General features: G+C 41.9%; 2 protein-coding genes across 2 annotated transcripts in view; one reads left to right on the top strand and one right to left on the bottom strand.

The window, feature by feature from the left end:
* Nucleotides 1-21,405, bottom strand: part of LOC129147526 (zinc finger protein 665-like) — a 331,685-nt gene that overhangs the window by 39,989 nt on the left and 270,291 nt on the right.
* The window catches only part of LOC103297711 (zinc finger protein 271-like), a 32,657-nt gene continuing 17,063 nt past the window's right edge, over nucleotides 5,812-21,405 (top strand). The window contains exons 1-3 of the mRNA XM_054710545.1: nucleotides 5,812-5,973; nucleotides 6,849-6,975; nucleotides 13,477-14,991. Coding sequence (XP_054566520.1) covers nucleotides 5,941-5,973; nucleotides 6,849-6,975; nucleotides 13,477-14,991 — 1,675 coding nt within the window. The 5' untranslated portion in view covers nucleotides 5,812-5,940. The remainder of the gene's footprint in view (nucleotides 5,974-6,848; nucleotides 6,976-13,476; nucleotides 14,992-21,405) is intronic.

Here is a 21,405-nt window from a genome sequence, read left to right as displayed (position 1 = left end):
ATGGCCTCAATCACCATCCTCCTGCTAACTCTTTTGTCTAATTTGTTGAAGAAAATTAGAAATACCTGAGGCCTTATTTCTTACTTGTTTCCTTGTCATGAGTTGCCACATAGGACTGATTAGTGTTGACCCCATTAAACATAATGTTGCAGAAGAATTGCTATTTTCATAGACACACTCTCTCTCTCTCTCTCTCTCTCGATGCTAATGATGAATTTATTGAGTGTCTAAGTCATCAATGGGAGTACTGTCAGTCTCCGGTTTCTTGTTTGTGCAAAATAATGAAGGCTTTTTGTCCTAAGACTTTTTTAATCTTTTAAAAAAAAAATCTTTATTGTTCAGATTATTACAATTGTTCCTCTTTTTTCCCCCTTAGCTTCCCTCTACCTGGTTCCCAACCTACCCTCTGCCCTCACCTCCCCCCCACTTTCCTCATCCATAGGTGTACGATTTTTGTCCAGTCTCTTCCAGCAACCCCCACACCCTTTCCCCCGAGAATTCTCAGTTGACTCCCTTTCTATGCTCCTTGATTCTATTATATTCACCAGTTTATTCTGTTCATCAGATTTTTAATTCACTTGATTTTTAGATTTACTTGTTGATAGATATGTATTTGTTGTTCATAATTTTTATATTTACCTTTTTCTTCTTTTTCCTCTTCTTAACGAATACCTCTCAGCATTTCATATAATTCTGGTTTGGTGTTGATGAACTCTTTTTGCTTTTTCTTATCTGTGAAGCTCTTTATCTGCCCTTCAATTCTGAATGATAGCTTTGCTGGGTAGAGTAATCTTGGTTGTAGGTTCTGGCTATTCATCACTTTGAACATTTCTTGCCACTCTCTTCTGGCCTGCATAGTTTCTGTTGAGAAATCAGCTGACAATTGTGCGGGTGCTCCCTTGTAGGTAATTAATTTTTTTTCTCTTACTGCTTTTAATATTGTCTCTTTGTCTTTTTCTCTTGGCATTTTAATTATGATGTGTCTTGGTGTGGTCCTCTTTGGATTTCTTTTGTTTGGGGTTCTGTGCGCTTCCTGGACTTTTTCACCAGGTGGAGGAAGTTTTCAGTTATTATTTCTTCAAATAGGTTTTCAGTATCTTGCTCTCTCTCTTCTTCTGGTACCCCCACAATTCTATAGTTGGTATGCTTGAAGTTGTCCCAGAGGCTTCTTACACTATTCTCAATTTTTGGATTATTTTTTCTTTTTGCTTTTCTGGTTGAGTGTTTTTTGCCTCTTTGTATTTCAAATGTTTGACTTGATTCTTGCATTCCTCCAGTCTGCTGTTGGGTCTTTGTATAATATTTTTTATTTCAGTCAGTGTATGTTAAATTTCTAGTTGGTCCTTCTTCCTATCCTCGAGAGGGCCTCACTAAATTTATTGGCCTTTTCTAGGAAATTCTTGAAAAACCTTATAACGGTGGTTTTGAACTCTATATCCAGTCGTTTGTTTTCCTCCATTTCTTTTGTTGTAGCCTGTTTTTTGTCTCCGCATTTTCGCTGCTTTTCTGAGTTGGTAGGGTAGCTTTGTGTGCTAGGTGTCACGGCCTCCCCCATTACCTGAGGTGGACACTCTTGGTGCACCCCTTTGTGGACTGTGTGTACAGCCTTGTAGTTAAGTCTTGATTGTTGTTTATATCACTGGGAGGAATTGACCTCCAGGCCAATTGGCTGTGAGGATCAGCTGTGTCTATGCCGGTAGACAGCCTTATTCCACATGACTTGCAAAATTGCAAAAGCCTCTGTGCTCAGCTTGGATGGGGCAGAGTTTCAGGGTGGAGCTGACAGCCTTGGCTTCCCGTCAGCCCCACCCTATGAGGTTCCTGGGTCTCAGTGTCCCGTGTTAATCGCTGCAAGCACCTCTGAGAGAAAGGCGCCCCCGAGTTTTGCCCGCTGCAGACAATCCAGTTTCTCCCCCAATGAATCTGGATTCCCAGCTTCTCGCCCAGAACTGGGGTTCATTGCAGTCAGAACTGGTGTTCAGTGCAGTCCGGAGCTTTTGTCTCCTTCCCGCTAGAGCAGGGGTCCTCAAACTTTTTAAACAGGTTGTCAGTTCACTGTCCCTCAGACAGTTGGAGGGCCAGACTATAGTTTAAAAAAAACTATGAACAAATTCCTATGCACATTGCACATCTTATTTTGAAGTGAAAAAACAAAACGGCAAAAATACCCACATGTGGCCCGCGGGCCGTAGTTTGAGGACACCTGCGCTAGAGCAATCCCAAGGCACACTCAACAGTCCGTCCTGTCTGTGCATATTTGCGCACGCGCCTCCGGACCTCTGCCTTTTGCCTCTCCCCTGAGTTTCCGCCTTACAGTCCAGATTCCTCTCGTATGAGCTTGGGTCCCCAGGGTCTTGCCTGGAACTGGAGTTCAGTGCTGTCAGAACTGGGGTTCAGCGCAGTCCGGAGCTTTTATCTCCTTCCCTCTAGAGAACTCCAGCCAGGTACTCAGCTGCCCCATCCTCTCCGGCCCTGTTCTCTCCCCGTGCGTGTGTCTCCATACCTAAGGCTTTTGCAGCTCCTCTGATTCTCCTTGTGGTTTTCTCTTTCCTTCTAGTTGTAGAATTTCCTGTCAGCCAGCTTTCCTGTGGTTCTGGATGATGTCCCTTCTGTCTTTTAGTTGTAGTTTTGAAATTGTTGTGTAAGGCAGCAGTTTAGGTGTTTACCTACGGCGCCATCTTGGTTTTGCCAAATCTTCTTTAATCTTGGATATTCTATTTACTTTGTAGATTAGGTCAGTGGTCGGCAAACCACGGCTGGTGAGCCACATGCAGCTCTTTGGCCCCTTGAGTTTTTAGCAAAGGCCAGCTTAAGAGTACCCTAATTAAGTTAATAACAATGTACCTACATATATAGTTGAAGTTTTAAAAATCTGGCTCTCAAAAGAAATTTCAATCATTGTACTGTTGATATTTGGCTCTGTTGACTAATGAGTTTGCTGACCACTAGGTTAGGTTATAAGGAAATCTGGGCTCTCCAAGCATGGTTCTGTGAAACCTTTTATGGGGTCTCAAAGATTTTTGCCCTTGGGGGAAGATTATGGTGCAGAAATTAGCTCAGCAATTTTTGCCAAATTTACATTGCTGGCCCTAATTTTCTAGAAAGGACTGTGGACTCTAATCCTCATGTGATGTCTGGAAGCTTTGAGACACAGAGATCACTTCAAAGATGAAGTTGCTGTAACAACCTCAATTATGTCTGGGAGCATGAATTTTTTTTTCTTGTTTGTAAGGGATGCCAATACATTTGAAGGGAAGTTCTTGTCCAGGTCTTACAGAGGGCCATGTACCCTAATGCCTACCATTTCACAGGTGATGGTCACTGGATTGAGGACCAGAGCAGTGAGAGGAAACCCTTTCATTGCAGATACACTGACCTAATTGTTATTGTTCAGAGGCCAATTTCAGCATGTCAGCAGGGCTGATTCATCTGGAAATGGCTCAGGGCATTTCCTCAAACCTGAAAAGGATGCATGGAATGATTGCTTGCTCCCAGACAGCTGAGGGCATTTCAGTCTACATGTTATTGCCAAACGCCTGAACAGCCGCAGGCAATTCCTCCAATCTGACAATGGATTCTGTATACCAAACCCTGGCCTTTGATGTATATCTACTTCGTCTAAGAGAATTTGTGATAACAAAAAGCCAGGGGTCCTGAGACAACAGAGAACTTGGTTTCTTTAGCCAAGCTCCTCTGGCCCCCAAATGTCTTCCAAAATTATGTTTTGTCTCTGGAATATTAAATAATTTACACACAACGTCTTCTCCAGATTCTTGAACCCTTCTAGATGCTGCATTAAGATCACCGGGATTGTTGGACCAGACTGTAGCCCATAATGGGAATAGTCATCATCTCACTGTGCATCCAAGAATTAATTTGAGGGAAAGACTGCAAGAGGTGTGTGGACACAGATCAGAGGGACTCCAGGCATGTTTATCTTCTGGGGAGCATTCATTGTCATTGATTATAATCAGGATGTTTTATGGACCCTGTAGCTTCTCAGAAATCCTCATCAAAGCCATTGGTGTGCTGGCAGCAAAACAAAGATGGAGACAAAGGCTGTCTTGAGTTCAGGGATGTGGTTTTGTGGTTTTGGGTGAAAGTTTTTCATTGTTTGTTACCTTTTCTGTCACTGAGATGAGACTCTTTCCCAGAGGGCATTAAATACCTGAATTGAATATATAGTTGCCAAACCTGTTGTTCCAAAATAGGTGAATGTACATTTCTTTTATATTGAACCACTTTTTAACAGCTGTAATGAGTAAATTACATGTGTTAACTATAGTGTTTCTTAAATCTTCACATGTGAATGAAACTGAAATCCCTCATTACACTCATAATACTGACCATATCTGTCATAGTTGCTTCCTTACCTCATTTAATCTGTCGCTGTTCTTCACAACGTTCTTTTTTTTTTTTTTTAATTTTATCAATTTTTTTACAGAGAGGAAAGGATAGGGATACAGAGTTAGAACCATTGCTCAGCTGCCTCCTGCACACCCCCTACTGGGATGTGCCTGCAACCAAGGTACATGCCCTTTACCAGAATCGAACCTTGGACCCTTGAGTCCACAGGCCGACACTCTATCCACTGAGCTGAACCAGTTTCGGCAACTCCCATCAGTTTTTTGTTAATTAGATTCCAAATGTGAGTGTGATCAAGTGATACTGTCTTTCTATGACTGACTTATTTCACTTAGCGTGCTCTCCAGATCTATCCATGGTGTGTGAAAGAGTAAGAGATTCTTCTTTTTACTGCTGCTTAGTACTCCATGGTGTAAATGTACCACAGTGCTTTATGCATTCATCTGCTGATGGGGACCTGGGCAGTTTCCAGACCTTTGCTATTGTAAATTGTTCTTCTATGAACAGAGGGGTGCATACTTTCCATATGATTGTTTAAGGTTTCTAAGCTATAGTCCTAGAAGTGGAATCACTGGATCAAATGGCAATTCCATACTAAATTTTTTGCAAAAACTCCAAACTGATTTCCATAATGGCTGTACCAGTTTTCATTCCCACCAGCAGTGTACTGGGGTTCCCTTTTTCCCACATCCTCCCCAGCACTTGTCCTTTGTTGATTTGCTGATGGCAGCCATTCTGACAGTGGTGGGGTGATACCTAATTGTTGCTTTAATTTGCATCTCTCTGGTGATCAGTCACTTTCAGCATTTTTCACATGTGTCTTGGCCATCTTATCCACACTGCAGCCCAGGCAGAGCTGACACTTCCAGTGGCATCAGAAGCAGATGCTCTTAAGTATGAGAGTGTGTTTTGTGACATTAACTTTGTATAATGGATTCAATGGAGGCAGGTTAGATTGAGTTAGAGACTTGAGCAACCTCTTCAAGCTACAATTGGCCTGAAGGAGACTCATGCTAAAAGTCTGGAATGCAGAAACAATGCCTGCCCTTCAGAAAGAGCAGGTGCTGAAGAAAGATATGCAAAACCAGCTGCTAAAGGAAGCCAGCAGGTGCAGGAGAAACAAACTTGCCCCAGACATCACCTACCCTGAAGGCGCTAGAGGACCCTTAGTATACTTGGTGTGTTCTTGGGCTATTTGCCTGGAATCAAGGCCTGGAATCAACGGAGAAATGCGGGATCCTGGCCTTCGAGCGGAGAAACTACATTACCCAGAATGCCAGGCATGGAATGCTACCAGGCTGAGCCAATGGGGGCTCAGAGAAGGCGTTTACGTGTGGCCGCTTCTGTAGGGCAGGGCCCTTAGTCCTCGCGGTGTTTTGCCTTCTGATGTGGCAATCAGGGTTTTCTAGTTGCACGGCGAGGTGGAGAAGGCTGGAGAGTGGTGTTCCCCGCTCACACTTGGGATTGAAGCTCGGAGTCGCCGCCCGAACCCACGCCAGGGCCGGGACAGGCACCGCCATTCCTGCAGCGGCTTCTACTCCGGCCGCTCCCGCCCCGCTCGGCCCACAGAGAGCAATGGCGGCGCCGGAGCTGGGGAGCTTCGCTGAGGTGAGTTCCTGTCCCCCAGCCCCTCACCGCCTCCTCACACGGAACACCACAGCCTGGGTGGGGCATCTGTCACGTCCTGCAGCTCAGTCCGCGTGGAGGACCGTGAGGGAGGCGGAGGGGAGAGAGGAGCGTTGTGGCTTCCGAGGCACAGCCAGTGCAGGGCGGAGAGGACAGGGTGACTGGCATCTGAGGTTCCCTGAGGGTGTGGGCTGTGAGGACTGGCGGACAGATCAGAGGCTGCAGGGAGGACGGCACAGCCTCATCGGGGCTTTCCCGGCTGTGGGGTCCCTCAGAGGCCGGGGGTGGTCCTGGACCCGGCTGGGAGACAAGCTTCTCTCCATGCCATGTGCCAAGTTCATGGGTGAGTCCAGCGAGATCCAGTGGCATTGGAGCAGGAAGGGGGCAGAGCTGAGGGAGTGAACCTGGGGACTGAAGATGGGAAGAGGTTAAAGGTTACCCAGTGGTGTGCACATCTGGAGGAAGTGTGAGCTGCTGGTCCCCGGGACCTGGTGTGGGCACTTAAAGGCGAAGCATAAACCCAGGCTTGGCTGTGTCTTGGAGGCATGATCTAGGGGACTGCGGTGGAATTGCTTGGCGGGAAGGCTGGGGCCCTGCAGGCATCGCCCAGACCTTAAATGGCATTGCTCTCTGCCCTCCCCTCCCCCAATCCTTTCCACCCTTCCCAGCTGCTGTGCTGAGGGCAATCCCAGTGAGTAGTGGGACTGTGATGAAAGAGCAGCTTGCACTGGCATTAGGGCCTGGTGTCCACACTAACCGGGTGCCCTGGAGGAGGTTGGGGGGGGCAGGTGTGTAAAGAATAGAATTACTGGTTCTCAGAAAGACAGCTCTGGTGTCAATTTTCTCTGTTCTGACAGGTTGGCGTGACCTTTGAGGACATTGCCCTGTACTTCTCCAGGGAGGAATGGAGCCTCCTTGATGAGGGTCAGAGACAGCTGTACCTGAATGTGATGCTGGAGAACTTTGAACTTGTATCCTCGCTGGGTAAGACCCTCACTCTCACAGTGACCTGGACTTGGCTTTGGGATTTCCCAGGCCCCATCCCCCAGGGTGTGCTGTGTCCTCCCATGTAGACTGTGGTTCTGCTTGATTTTCCAGTTTCCTGGGTAGTTGCTGTCCTGGGGAGGGTGGGTCTGTTTCCCCTGCTCCCTTCTATTCCTGAAGTCCCAGTTCTCCCCGCTGTACTACGTTCACAGGAAGGACTTGTGGTTGGTAGTGTTGCAGGAAGCCTGAGGGATTCCACCTTGATCAGTGAGGAAAGCATTTTCTATATTCCTGTTGGTCATGTGTATATATTTTTGAAAAAAATTCTCTATAGTTTATTAACTATATGTATTTTTGGTTAAATAGTCTTTTGAATACCTTGTACATTTTATATATTAATTACTTACAACATACAGGAACACATATTGTTGCAATAGTGCTTTGCAGATATTACTCCCCCACACCCGCTTTTCTACAAAGTCCATGTTTTTGGCAACCCAGCATTCAGCAGGTCTAGTGCCACCATGTTTCTAGCAAGCTGAGATGCTTGTTACTATGCTTAGCAAGTAAATATTGTTAATGAAGTTATATAGACTTTGCTTTTGAGGCAGAGTCATTGCATTGTTATTATCTGCAGTATAGTATGAACATACCTTCATTATTGCCGGGGAACTGCAACTATTTGTGTGAATTTCTGTCTATAGCACAATATTCGCTTTATTGTGGTGACCATAACCAAATCCACAATATCTCCAAGGGATTCCTTCATATGGTTTGCAAGCATTTTCTTCTGTTCTCTAGATTGCCTTTCATTTCATTTTGCTTATTGCTCTTGTGCTGTGAAGACGCTATTTTTCTTTATTTGTTGCAGTGTGGACTGTTCATTTTTTCTGTTTTGTGTGGTGGTTGGTGTCACATTCAGAAACTCCTGTTCTAAACAAATCTCCACAACTTTTTCTCTCAGTTGTCCTGAGGAGCTTTAAGTTTTAGCAGGCATATTTATTTCTGTCCTCCAGGTTGAGTTACATTTTTTAAAAAATGTTTTATTGATTTTTTTTACAAAGAGGAAAGGAGAGAGAGAGAGAATTAGAAACATCGATGAAAAAGAGACTTCTATTAGCTGAGTCCTGCACTCCTCCCACTGGGGATGTACCTGAAACCAAGGCATATGCCCTTGAGCGGATTCGACCAAGGGACCCCTCAGTCCACAGGCTGACACTATATCCACTGAGCCAAACTAGTCAGGGCAGTTGAGTTACATTTTATTTTACTTTATTTTATATATATATATATATATATATATATATTTTTTTTAAATATATTTTATTGATTTTTTACAGAGGAAGGGGGAGAGATAGAGAGTTAGAAACATTAATGAGAGAGAAACATCCATCAGCTGCCTCCTGCACACCTCCCACAGGGGATGTGCCCGCAACCAAGGTACGTGCCCTTGTCCAGAATCGAACCTGGGACCTTTCAGTCTACAGGCCAACGCTCTATCCACTGAGCCAAACCGGTTTTGGCTTAAATATATTTTTATTGATTTTTTACAGTGAGGAAGGGAGAGGGATAGAGAGTTAGAAACATCTATCAGCTGCCTCCTGCACACTCCCCACCGGGTGTGTGCCCGCAACAAGGTACATGTCCTTTACCGGAATCGAACCTGGGACCCTTGAGTCCGCAGGCCAGTGCTCCATCCACAGAGCCAAACCAGTTAGGGCGGTTGAGTTACATTTTATCAGTGGTGTCTAGGTTTGTTGTTTGACATGTGAATGTCAATTCTTGAATAAATCTTCTTTCCTTTCTTCTATGACTTGCACCTTTGTCAAAGATTACTTAAAAGTATGTGCCTGGGTTAAAAGTATGTGCCTGGGTTTATTTCTGTTTTTCTGTTCTGTTCTCTTTATATATGTATCTGTGTTTCTCCAGCAACACACTGTTTGCTTGCTTTCTCTTTGTAATAAATTGAAGTCAGGAAGTGTGATGCCACCAGCTTTGTTTTCGCTCAAGATTGCTTTTGTTAATGGAAGTCTTTTGGTTCCATTTCCAGATTTTCCATTCATTTCTTTGTAAAATACCATTGGAGTTATTCGGATTGCATTTAATCTGTAGTTTGCCTTGTGTATTATAGCTATCTCCACCAAATTTCATTTTCAGATCCATGAACACAGGTTGTCTTTCAACTGATTTGTGTTTTTTCCATTCCTTTCATCACTGTCTTATAGTACTTATTCACTGTACAGATGTTTCACATTTTGGTTGAATTTATTCCTGTGGATTTTATTGTTTTGGATGCTATTGTAAATTTCATTACATTTTTCATTTTTCCATCAAAGAATTTATTATTAGTGTGTAGAAATGGAACTGTTTGTATGTTTATTTTGCATCTTGTAACTTTTCTGAATTTAATTCTTTATTCTTCTTTAATCTTCACCCGAATAATGAGGATATGTTTTCCATTGATTGTTCTTTTAGAGAGAGAGTGGGAGACAGAGAGAGAGAGAAACATTGATTGGCTGCCTCCCACATGTGCCTCTACTGAGAGTGGGGATCAGACCTGCAACCAGGTACCTACCCTTGACTGAGAATAGAACCCTACCCCTCCAATGCACAAGCCTGCACTCTCAGCAGTGAAGCACAGTGCCTAAGGATATTTATTTATTCTGTAATTTATTTATTTATTTAAATATATGTATTTTTTATTTCCTAGAGGAGAGTGAGATAAAAACATCAATGATGAGAGAGAATCACTCATCAGCTGCCTCCTGCACGATCCTCACTGGAGATTGAGCTCGCAACCAGTGCAGGTGTCCTAACAAAGAATCACATTGTGACCTCCTAGTACATGAGTCAATGCTCAGTCAGTGAGACATACCGGGCAGCTTTTCTTTATTGATTTTGGAGACAGGAAGGGAGACAGAGAAAGAAAGCATTGATGTGCTGTTCTACCCATCTGTGCATTTGCTGGCTGTCCCCTACATGTACACTGTTGGAGGATTAAACCCACAAACTTGGTGCATCGGGACCACACGCTCAACAACTGAGCCACCTGGACAGGGCTCTGAATTTGTTTATTAATTTCAGGAGCGGAACTCATAGTGGGATCTTGACAAATTTCTCTATGGAGGGTCATGTCATCTGATAACATCAACATCTCTTATGATGCATTGTGGTTCCTAGTGACAGGTGTCATGTCTTATCTTTCATTTCTTTTTTAACTTACTTGAGGTTTGGTTTTTGTTTGTTTATTTTTTTTTTTAGCTTTATTTTATTTTTTTTTAAGAAAGAGAATCTTTTTTATTTTTTTTATTTATTTTATTAAATATATTTTATTGATTTTTTACGGAGAGGAAGAGAGAGGGATAGAGAGTTAGAAACATTCGATGAGAGAGAAACATCAATTAGCTGCCTCCTGCACACCCCCTACTGGGGATGTGCCCGTAACCAATGTACATGCCCTTGACCGGAATCAAACCTGGGACCTTTCAGTCCCCAGGCCAACGCTCTATCCACTGAGGTAAACCGGTTTCAGCTCCTTTTTATTTATGTTTGTTCTAGTATTGATGGTTTCTGTCCTTTGAAACCTTTGGGTTTACTTTCCTGTTGTGTTTCCAGTTTCCTGAGGTGCCATGTTCGGTTCTTTGTGATCTTTTGTGACAATGTAGGCATTAATCTCTATAAAATTTCCCCTTAGAATTACATTTTCTGAATGTTATACATAAGCTTTGGTAAGTTGTCTTGTTATTTACTTTGCCTCTAGAGTTTTTTGAGATCTCTTTTGTTTTTGGCTACCCTGACATTCTTTTCTTTTTAAATATATTTTATTGATTTTTTAAAAATATATATTTTATGACTTTTTACAGAGAGGAAGAGAGAGGGATAGAGAGTTAGAAACATCGATGAGAGAGAGACATCGATCAGCCGCCTCCTGCACACCCCCTACTGGGGATGTGCCCACAAGCAAGGCACATTCCCTTGATCGGAATCAAGCCTGTGACCTTTCAGTCTGCAGGCCGACGCTCTATCCAGTGAGCCAAGGCGGTCAGGGCTACCCTGACATTCTTAGGTTTTTATTTATTATTCCTTTTACATAGAGAGGAAGGGAAATCAGGGGCTGGGGGCGGGGGACGAGAGAGAGAGATGAGGGAGAAACATCAATCTGCTGCCATCTGCACACACGCAAATCATATATGGAACTCACATTGTGATATGTGCCCTAACCGGGAATTGAACCCTTGACCCTTAGATACACAGGATGATGCTCTAACCAACTGAGCCACACTTGCCAGGGCATTGTGTGATTTTTAAATACAAAAAATCTTCGGTTTTTTTGAGAACAGACTACTACGATCAATGAGAACAGAAGTACAGTGGCTGATAGTGGCAATGCTGACCCTATATTTTTATTTTATTTTTTACTTAAAATATATTTTTATTTATTTCAGAGAGAAAGGAAGAGGGAGAGAGAGATAGAAACATCAATGATGAGAGAGAATCATTGATTGGCTGCGTCCTGCATGCCTCCTAGCAGGGACCGATCCCGCAACTCGGTCTGTGCCTCACTGACCAGAATCATACCTTGGACCCTTCAGTTAACAAGCCGATTCTCTATCTACTGAGCCAAACCAGCTAGCTCTGACCATTTTTTAAAAATACATTTTTATTGATTTATGGGAGGAAGAGGTAGAGAGAGAGAGAGACATTAATGATGAGAGAGTATCACTAATGAGCTGCCTCCTGCATGCCCCTACTGGGGACAGAATCCACAAAAAACTGGGCATGTGCCCTTGACTGAAATGGAACCTAGGACCTTTCAGTCCGCAGGCTGACATGCTAACCACTGAGCAAACCACCTAGGGCTGACCCTTGCTTATTTAATTTATTTTTTTAATATATATATATATTTATAATATATATATATTTTTTTTTTTTTTCAGAGAGGAATGGAGAGGAAGAGAGACTTAGAATCATTGATGAGAGAGAAACATAAATCAGCTGCCTTCTGCACAATCCCTACTGGGGATGTGCCTGCAACCAAGGTATATGCCCTGGAATCGAACCTGGAACCCTTGAGTCCGCAGACCGAAGCTCTATCCACTGAGCCAAATCAGTTAGGGTGCTTTCTTTATTTACTTTTTTAGTTAGTTAGTTAGTTAGTTAGTTATTATTAACCCTTGTTTTTGACCTTAGGTATCTTCAAATGTGTTTGCTCACCCAGTTTCCTGTCATCCTTTCTAGGTAGTTGACCTTTTTTGGTATTCTGTATTACTTCTTATCTTCATGGTACTCTTAATATATATATTTTTTTTATTGATTTTTTTTACAGAGAGGAAGAGAGAGGGATAGAGAGTTAGAAACATTGATGAGAGAGAAACATCGATCAGCTGCCTCTCGCACACCCCCTACTGGGGATGTGCCCGCAACCAAGGTACATGCCCTTGACCGGAATTGAACCTGGGACCCTTGAGTCCGCAGGCCGACGCTCTATCCAATGAGCCAAACCGGTTTCGGCTTCATGGTACTCTTATTCCCATTTCCTATGGGATGTTTTTTTCATGGATAGCCATCTACTTACTCTAGGATGGGGGAAGATTATCTCTGATTCTGCCATCTTGCTGATATCACTCTCATAGGTCTTTTGTCTGTAATCTCACTTGTGCTTTGTTGTTCTACCACAGTGTTACCATCCATCTTTTTGGTGTTTTTTTTTTAAATTGGCATCATTTATCCCATGCAGTGGCTCAACTGGGATTTAAGAGGCAGAATCCTGTCTGCATCACAGAAGAAACATGACTTTATCAATGACAGGATAGACCCAGTCAGTCTTGTCTTGATAAAGGGCTGTGGGGTGGTTTTGTCGCCTGGGCTTTGTTTCATTCATAACTAGGAACCCATTTTTTTCAACAACATTGTGTTATCATTGCCCAATTCTACTTCTTCTTGCTTAATGTTAACAATTTGCATACGACTCAGTTTTAATAATGATCATTTTACTCGGATTCCCAGACCATGGATAACCTTAACTTCTGTAAATTTCTCACCTCTACCGCTTTCACACATCTCGCTTTACTGCACTCCAATGTTGTTCCATGCCTGCAGAGCCTTAGAGTGCACATGTGTTATATTGACGCTGAGCATCATGTGCTCTAATATAATTGATAGTTTATGGGTTTGAACACATTGGAATTATTCTACACAGAATCACATCACCAGCATGAAAGGTCCTAAAAGGAAACCATTTGTGGAGTAGTAACGAGTAGACCCTGCCTCTCTTCTTTTTGTCCCAGCCTATGCTTCTGTCCTCCCTTGGTGAGATTTTCATCATCCAGGGACCTTTTGGGCCATGTTATATAGAATAGCCATTTCCTGAGAGTCTGACTTACTTGTCTTGAAAATCATTGTATGGAATCATGTCCCGTCATGATAGATAAACATTTGTGGTGAACACATTCTCTTTTTATCAGGTCAACATGCACTTCACCTATGTTTATTTTTGTTCAGGTTGCTGCTGTGGAGAAGAGAATGTGGAGGCCCCGACTGAACAGAAGGTTTCTGTAAGAGTGTCACAGGCAAGGAATCCCACGGTAGCCTTGTCGTCCCAGAAGAGCCATCCCTGTGAGAGTTGTGAGCTGGTCTTGGAAAACGTTTTCCACGTGATGGAGGGGCAGGGAACACAACACGAACAGATACTGTTGAAGTGCGGGGCATGTGCAAAAAGATTTTATTTCAGTGTAGATTTTCACCAGCAGCATATGAGAGAGAATACTTTGATGAGAGGTGTGGAAAGGAACTCATGTGCAAACAGCTGCAATTTCAATGTGTCTCAGAATCATTTCACATGCGGGGAGATTGGGCAGGATGTCCTTACTGGGTCAGGACATCTCCTCCTAAAGGCTACTCAGACCAGAGACAGTCCAACTGCAATTTCGACTTGTGTGATGTCGTTTCAAAGGAGAAACAATTATTACAGTAGAAAAGAATGTAAGAAAGACATTACTTGCACCCACATGTTTATTCATGAAAAATGTGTCCATGTTGGAAGTCAGTGTTTTGTGTCCTCTGAGTTTGGAAAATATTTTACCAAATTATCTAGCTTTCATTATCAACAGATAGGTCATACTAGAGAAAAGTCTTATCAATGCAGTGAGTGCGGTAAAGCTTACACCAGTAGCATTGAACTTTGTCGTCATCAGAGAGTGCACACTGGAGAAAGGCCTTATCACTGCAGTGAATGTGGAGAATATTTTACCAGGATCAGTGATCTTCACTGTCATCAGAGAGTTCATACAGGAGAAAAGCCTTATAAATGCAGTGAATGTGGGAAATCTTTTAAACGAAGCAAAGGTCTCCAATGTCATCAGAGAGTTCACACTGGAGAAAAGCCTTATAAATGCAGTGACTGTAGAAAATCTTTTACAAGTAGCAATGCTCTCCAATATCATCAGAGAGTTCACACTGGAGAAAAGCCTTATCAATGCAGTGAATGTGGGAAATCTTTCAAAAGTAGCAATGGTCTCCAATATCACCAGAGAGTTCACACTGGAGAAAAGCCTTATCAATGCAGTGAATGTGAGAAATCTTTTACCACTAAGAGAATACTTCTTCATCATCATCGGAGAGTTCATACCGGAGAACAGCCTTATAAATGCAGTGAATGTGGGAAATCTTTTACCCATGGCACTGCCCTTCATCATCATCAGACAATTCATACAGGAGAAAAGCCTTATAATTGCAGTGAATGTGGAAAATCTTTTACATATAGCAATGGTCTTCTATATCATCAGAGAGTTCACACTGGAGAAAAGCCTTATCAGTGCAGTGAATGTGGAAAATCTTTTACCTCTAAGAGCATCCTTCATCAACATCAGAGAGTTCACACGGGAGAAAAGCCTTATCAATGCAGTGAATGTGGGAAATCTTTTACCCAGAGTACTAACCTTCGTTGTCATCAAAGACGTCATACAGGAGAGAAGCCTTATAAATGCAGTGAATGTGGGAAATCTTTTACATATAGCAGTGGTCTCCAGTATCATCAGAGAGTTAATACTAGAGAAAAGCCTTATCAAGGCAGTGAATGTGGGAAATCTTTTCTTGATAGCAATGACCGTCGTCATCAGAGTGTTCATACCGGAGAAAAGCCTTATAAATGCAATGAATGTGGAGAATCTTTTAGAAGTGTCAGTGGTCTCCAATATCATCAGAGAGTTCACTCTGGAGAAAGCCATTATGAGTGCAATTAATGTGAGGTATCTCTCAGCCAAGTTTCTAAATTCACTCTGCACCTAGGATTCCAAATGTGAGAAATTCCTTAGATGTGTAGGAAATGTAGTTTCTTAGTTAGTACTTAATAATATAAGAAAATTTGTGGCCAAGACCGGTTTGGCTCAGTGGATAGAGCGTCAGCCTTCGGACTGAGGGGTCCCAGGTTCGATTCTGGTCAAGGGCATGTGCCTTGGTTGCAGGCACATCCCCAGTGGCGGGTGTGCAGGAGGCAGCTAATCAATGTTTCTCTCTCGATGTTTCTAGCTCTCTATCCCTCTCCCTTCCTCTCTGTAAAAAATCAATAAAATATTTTTTAAAAAGAAATATATTAAAAAAAATTTGTGAATCATTTTTCTGAATTGTATTGCATACATTTAATCACCTATATTATGTAAAGTTCCCGTAAGTGTTTTTGCTGTTGTGTTTGTTTTTATGTTGGAACACTATGTAATTATGTTGCACTTTCTGACATACAGAGATGTCTTGCCAGATCTATGTCACTGCATATTTCTGTTGCTGAAGGTATTTCACCAGAAGCACCTATAAGGTCCCTACTGATGGCATCAGTCACCATCCTCATGTGCCCAGGGAAGCTAACTCTGTTGTGTCATTTGTTGAAGAAAATTAGGAATACCTGAGCCCTTGATTCTTACTTGTTTCCCTGTCATGAGTTTTCCCATAGGACTGATTACCGTTGGTGCCAGCAAACATAATGTTGCAGAGGGACTGCCATTTTCAGGGACATGCTTTGCCTGAATGCTGGTGATGAATTTATTGAGTGCCTCCGTCATCAGTGGAAGAACTGCCAGTCTCATGTCTCTTTGGTTTATAAAATAATGAAGGCTTTTTCCTAAGACTTCTTTAATCTTGGGTGTTCTATTTACTGTGTGGGTTAGTTTATAGGAAGGTCTGGACTCTCCAAGCATGATGAGGTGAAAAATTTTGTGGGGTCTCAAACATTTTTGCCCATGGGAAAACAGTATGGTACACAAATTAGCTCAGCAGTTTTGGCAAATTTACATTGTGCCCATATTTTCCTTGGAAGCACTGTGAACTCTCTAATCCTCTTGTGATTTCTGGATGCTTTGAGACAGCAATCACTCCCAAGAGAGAGTAGCTTTGACAACCTCAATTATGTCTGGGAGCATGAATTTCTTTTTTTTTTTTTAATTTTTTAAAAAATATATATTTAATTGATTTTTTTTTTTACAGAGAGGAAGAGAGAGGAATAGAGAGTTAGAAACATTGATGAGAGAGAAATATCAGTCAGCTGCCTTTTGCACACCACCTATTGGGGATGTGCCCGCAACCCAGGTACATGCCCTTGACCGGAATCGAACCTGGGACCCTTCAGTCCGCAGGCCAAGGCTCTACCCACTGAGTCAAATCGCTGGGAGCATGAATTTCTTGTTTGCACAGGATGCCAATATATTTGAAGGGAATCTCTTGTCCAGGTGTTGCAGAGGGCCATGTGCCCTCATGCCTACAATTTCACGGGTAATGGTCTGTGATTTGAGCACCATAGCAGTGAGGGGAAACCCTTTCACTGTAGTAACACTGACCCAATTTTGGTTGGACGATACTGCAGCCCATTAGATGGAAGGGTCCTCATCTAAATATGCATCCAGGAACTATTTTGAGGAAAAGACTACAAGAGCTGTGTGTACACAGGTCTGAGGGTCTCTAGGCATGTTTATCTTCTGTGAGGCAGTCATTGTCATTGATTATAATCAAGATCTTTTGTGGCTCCTGTAGCTTCTCAGAAGTTCCCATCAGAGCCATTGGTGTGCTGGCAGCAAAACAAAGATGGAGACAAAGGCTGTCTTTAGTCCAGGGATGTGGCTTTTGTGGGTTTGGGTGAAAGTTCTTCATTGTTTGTTACATTTCCTGTCACTGAGATGAGACTGTCACCCAGAAGGCATAAGTGTGGATTGAATATAATGTTGCCAAACTGTTCTCCAGAATTGGTCAACATACATTTGTTTTATCCTGAATCATTTTTAAGAGCTATAATGAGTAAATTGCATGTATTAAGTATAGTGTTTCATAAATCTTGACATGTGCACGAAACTGAAACCATCATTATAGTCATAATGCTGACCATATCTGTTTCTGTGTAATTGCTACATGACCTCTTGTAATCTGTCCCTGTTCTTCACAGCTTTCCTAGTAACAACGGATTTACATTCCATTTTCATAGAGAACTTGATTTTTCTAAGTTTTTTCTGCTTTAATTTATGTTTCATAAATACTTGGAGATGTATTAAAGTTACACTGGTAACTCATCTTTTTTTCTGATAGATATTCTTATCATTGATATATCACCTTCAATTTGTCCATTTTCATAAATATTTGGTTATTTCTAATAAAGTGGGTACAAACATTTCTGTATAGTTCCTTGCATGTATATAAGTGTTATTTACCTTTGTGAAAAATTCAGTGCGTAATCTGAGTTTTTGGGTAGGTGAAAGTTTAAATTTACCGAGATTAGCAATTTGTGATCTAAATGGAATATACCACCATGGCCGGTGTGGTTCAGTGCTTGGCCATCATCTCGTGTAGCACAGGTTGTGGATTTGATTGCTGGTGGGGGGATATGGGCTGAGTTGTGGGCTAGATCCACAGAAGTGGGTGTGCAGGAGGCGGCTGGCGGATATGACACTCTTCCATCAATGTTTCCCTCTCCATTCTCTCTCTAAAAATAAACTGTTCTTTGAAAATGAAAAATAAACCTTGCCCTAGCCGGTTTGCATCAGTCGATTGAGCATCAGTCTGCGAACTAAAGGGTCCCAGGTTCAATTCCGGCCAAGGGCACATGTCTGGTTTGGAGGCTGAATCCCCAGTAGTGGGCGTGCAGGAGGTGCCATCAATGATTGACTCTCCCTCTCCCTCTCTGAAATGAATAAGGAAATAAGTTTAAAAATGAAAAACATCAGTGTCTAGGAGTATGTCTCACTAAGAATTGAGTGACTCAACCAGTAGCCGAGCTTTATGGTATGCTAATAAGTATTAAGATTGTTTTAAAAAATAAATAAAATAAACCTTAATTGATTGTATTTTTTTGCATTTTTCCAGTAGTGTGTGAGGGATTCACATTCTTCACATCCTAGGGAATATTTTGTTTGGTCATTCATTCTTTATTTAAAAATTTTATTTTGTAAGTTTGTCATGCTACCTCACCAGTTGGTTGTACTTTTTCTAGAAATGTATGGTGAGTCTTTTCTCAGATGTATATTCGCTGTGTCTGCATCTTTGTTAAAACATGTTATCATCCCTAACTGGTTTGGCTCAGTGGATAGAGTGTTGGCCTGCGGATTGAAGGGTCCCAGGTTCAATTCCGGTCAAGGGCATGTACCTTGGTTGTGGGCACATCCCCAGTAGGAGGTGTGCAGGAGGCAGCTGATTGATGTTTCTAACTCTCTATCCCTCTCGTTTCCTCTCTGTAAAACATCAATAAAATATATTTTTTTAAAAATCTGATCATATGTTCTGCCTATTGTTTTATGAGTTTTGGCAAATTTGTTGAGCAAAAAGACAATGGAATAACAAATATGGATGTTAGAGTTTCACTCATTTTGTTCCTTTTTGATTTAGGAAATATTTGTATTGGTATAACGTGTTTTAATAATTTTTACCTTTAAAAATACATTTTTAGAGATTTTAAAAATATATTTTATTAATTTCAGAGAGGCAAGGAGAGGGAGAGATAGAATCATCAATAATGAGAGAGAATCATTGATGGGCTACCTCCTGCACTCTGCTGTTGGGAATGGACCCCGCAACCCAGGCATGTACCCTGATGAGAAATCAAATGGGGGACATCTTTGTGCATGCACCAATGCTTAACCACTGAGCCACACCAACTAGAAATTTAGTTTTTAAATGCTGTGCACAGTGCAGTGAGCACTTTTAATTTTAACCTGCACCACTAACATTCTCCACCACCTGCAGAAGAGCAGTCTTAGAAAACATTCTCAGGACAGGAACCCCTCACTGCCCCAGTGCCAACACGCACCTTTGTTTTTAAGGGCTTTTGAGAAAGAACTGGGGCCTTTCTGAACCCGCTGACCCACCTGCAGGGAGGCAGTGCTGTGGGCACTGAGGTCTCAGTGTTGGGCCTCCAACCTGGAGTCTCCAGGAGACTCACTACAGCTCCCTGCACCTCACTTGGCTAAATGTGACATGATGCTGATAACGGGACTTAGCTAGGACTGTGAGGATCAATAAAAGTTACAAACTTGGTACTTGCCTGGGCCCGGGTTCCAGAGATCACTTTTTTTTTTCTTTAAAATGTATTTTATTGATTTTTTACAGAAAGGAAGGGAGGGAGATAGAGTTAGAAACATCGATGAGAGAGAAACATCAATCAGCGGCCTCCTGCACACCCCGCACCAGGGATGCGGCAGCAACCAATGCACAAGCCCTTGACCAGAACTGAACCTAGGACCTCCCTGTCCCCAGGCCTATGCTCCATCCACTGAGCCAAACCGGTTTGGGCCAGAGATCACTTTTTGAGCATTTTCTCTTTTAATTCTCATAATAACCTGGGAAGTCTAAACTGATATTGAACTGGTGGGAACATCCTCGAATACAGAAATGAGGAATATTTTCCAAGTTTACTTTACAAATAACGCCAGGGCCGAACAGCAGACTCCTTGTGATGGATGAATGATTACTCCTCACATATCAGAAATTTAGCCCTTTATTCACATAAGTATATGTGTTCTAAGATTTAAAATAATATGATTACTTTTTAGATTAATTCAGGTGCTCTATAAAATTTATTATTCAGTATACTTATAATTTTCTTTTAAGATTTATTTTCATAACACTTTTATCACTTACACAAACATTCTTATAACTTTTACAATTACTGTCAAGTGTTCCTGCTCCCATATCTTTCTTTCTATTATATTCCATTCTTTACATCCCTTCTATTTTTATTTCCTCAACTCTAATTCTTTACAGATCCTCGGCTACTTACACAAACCCTTCAGTTTGTCAATTTACTTACTTTTTCTTTTTGTCACGCTTCCTTCCTTGCTTTTTCTATTGTAATTTTTTCTAGGAAATTAAAGTGAATTTTATCATAGATGTGCATTTGCTATCTGTATCTTTGTTAAAACATCTGATCCTCCAGACCGGTCCAGATGAAACAGGAAGTTGATATATTAGACACTTCTAAAGCAAATAGATGGTGTGAAACCATGTTTTGTTGTTCACCAGAATTTATCAGATCATGCTCTTGCATTTTTGTTCTGGCTCCCCTACATACTTTACATGACATTTATTGTATTTTCTGGGATATTGTATATTTTTCCCAAGAATATGACATGTATCTGGAAAATAAGTTTACATAATAAATTTTCTTTATTTTTTTGTTAAACCTCAACCTCAGTGATTTTTCCATTGATTTTTACAGGGTTAAAGGGAGGTGGAGAGACACACACAGAGAGGGAAAAACATCTGTGTGTGAGAGACAAATGATTTGCTGGCCTCTAACACATGCCCTGACCTGGCTGGGTACTGAGCCCCCAACAAGGTACAGGCCCTTGCCCAGAATGAAAGCCTTGACCCCTCAGTCCACAGGCCAAGGCTCCATCCTTTGAGCCGAACTATTTGTTGTATAGATGCCTACCCTGCATGGCACCATTCAAGGTTTGGAAAGTGGGCATCTGCACCTGAGATAAAGATTTCGGATCCTAGGGTCTCACAACCTTGCTTGGAAATAATTATTTCACCTGTTAATGCAGTTCCAGTGTCTGCATGCGGAATGAACATTATTAATGGAAGAGAATATTGCTAGAGCAAACTATAGAAAGGCATATTGGAGTTATACAATGAACAGCATTTATATACCTAGAAGACAAAAGCCTCTATGGAGCTGACAACAGGTAGGTCTCAATAGGTGGTATATTAAAGACACTGATTCCCATGAAGTGAGAGAATTAACTTTAGATATGGCTACACTGAAACATGGGCTACCATGAAATCTTTTTCCTACAAATGTGAGGCCTCCTCATTCATGACAACTTGAGGAAAAATAGTGAGCTGAGAAAATATAATACACTGTGAGCAGAAAAAGGTAGAACCGTGGAAGCAAAGCCACAGCATGATGTTTAATGGCTTCAGGCATCATTTACTGAGGATCTCATCTCCTCCTGAGGC

Source organism: Eptesicus fuscus, chromosome 21, assembly GCF_027574615.1.
Source record: "Eptesicus fuscus isolate TK198812 chromosome 21, DD_ASM_mEF_20220401, whole genome shotgun sequence".
In the NCBI taxonomy this organism is placed as follows: Eukaryota; Metazoa; Chordata; class Mammalia; order Chiroptera; family Vespertilionidae; genus Eptesicus; species Eptesicus fuscus.
Note: the sequence above shows the minus strand (reverse complement) of the source record. Positions and strands in the feature narration are given on the sequence as shown.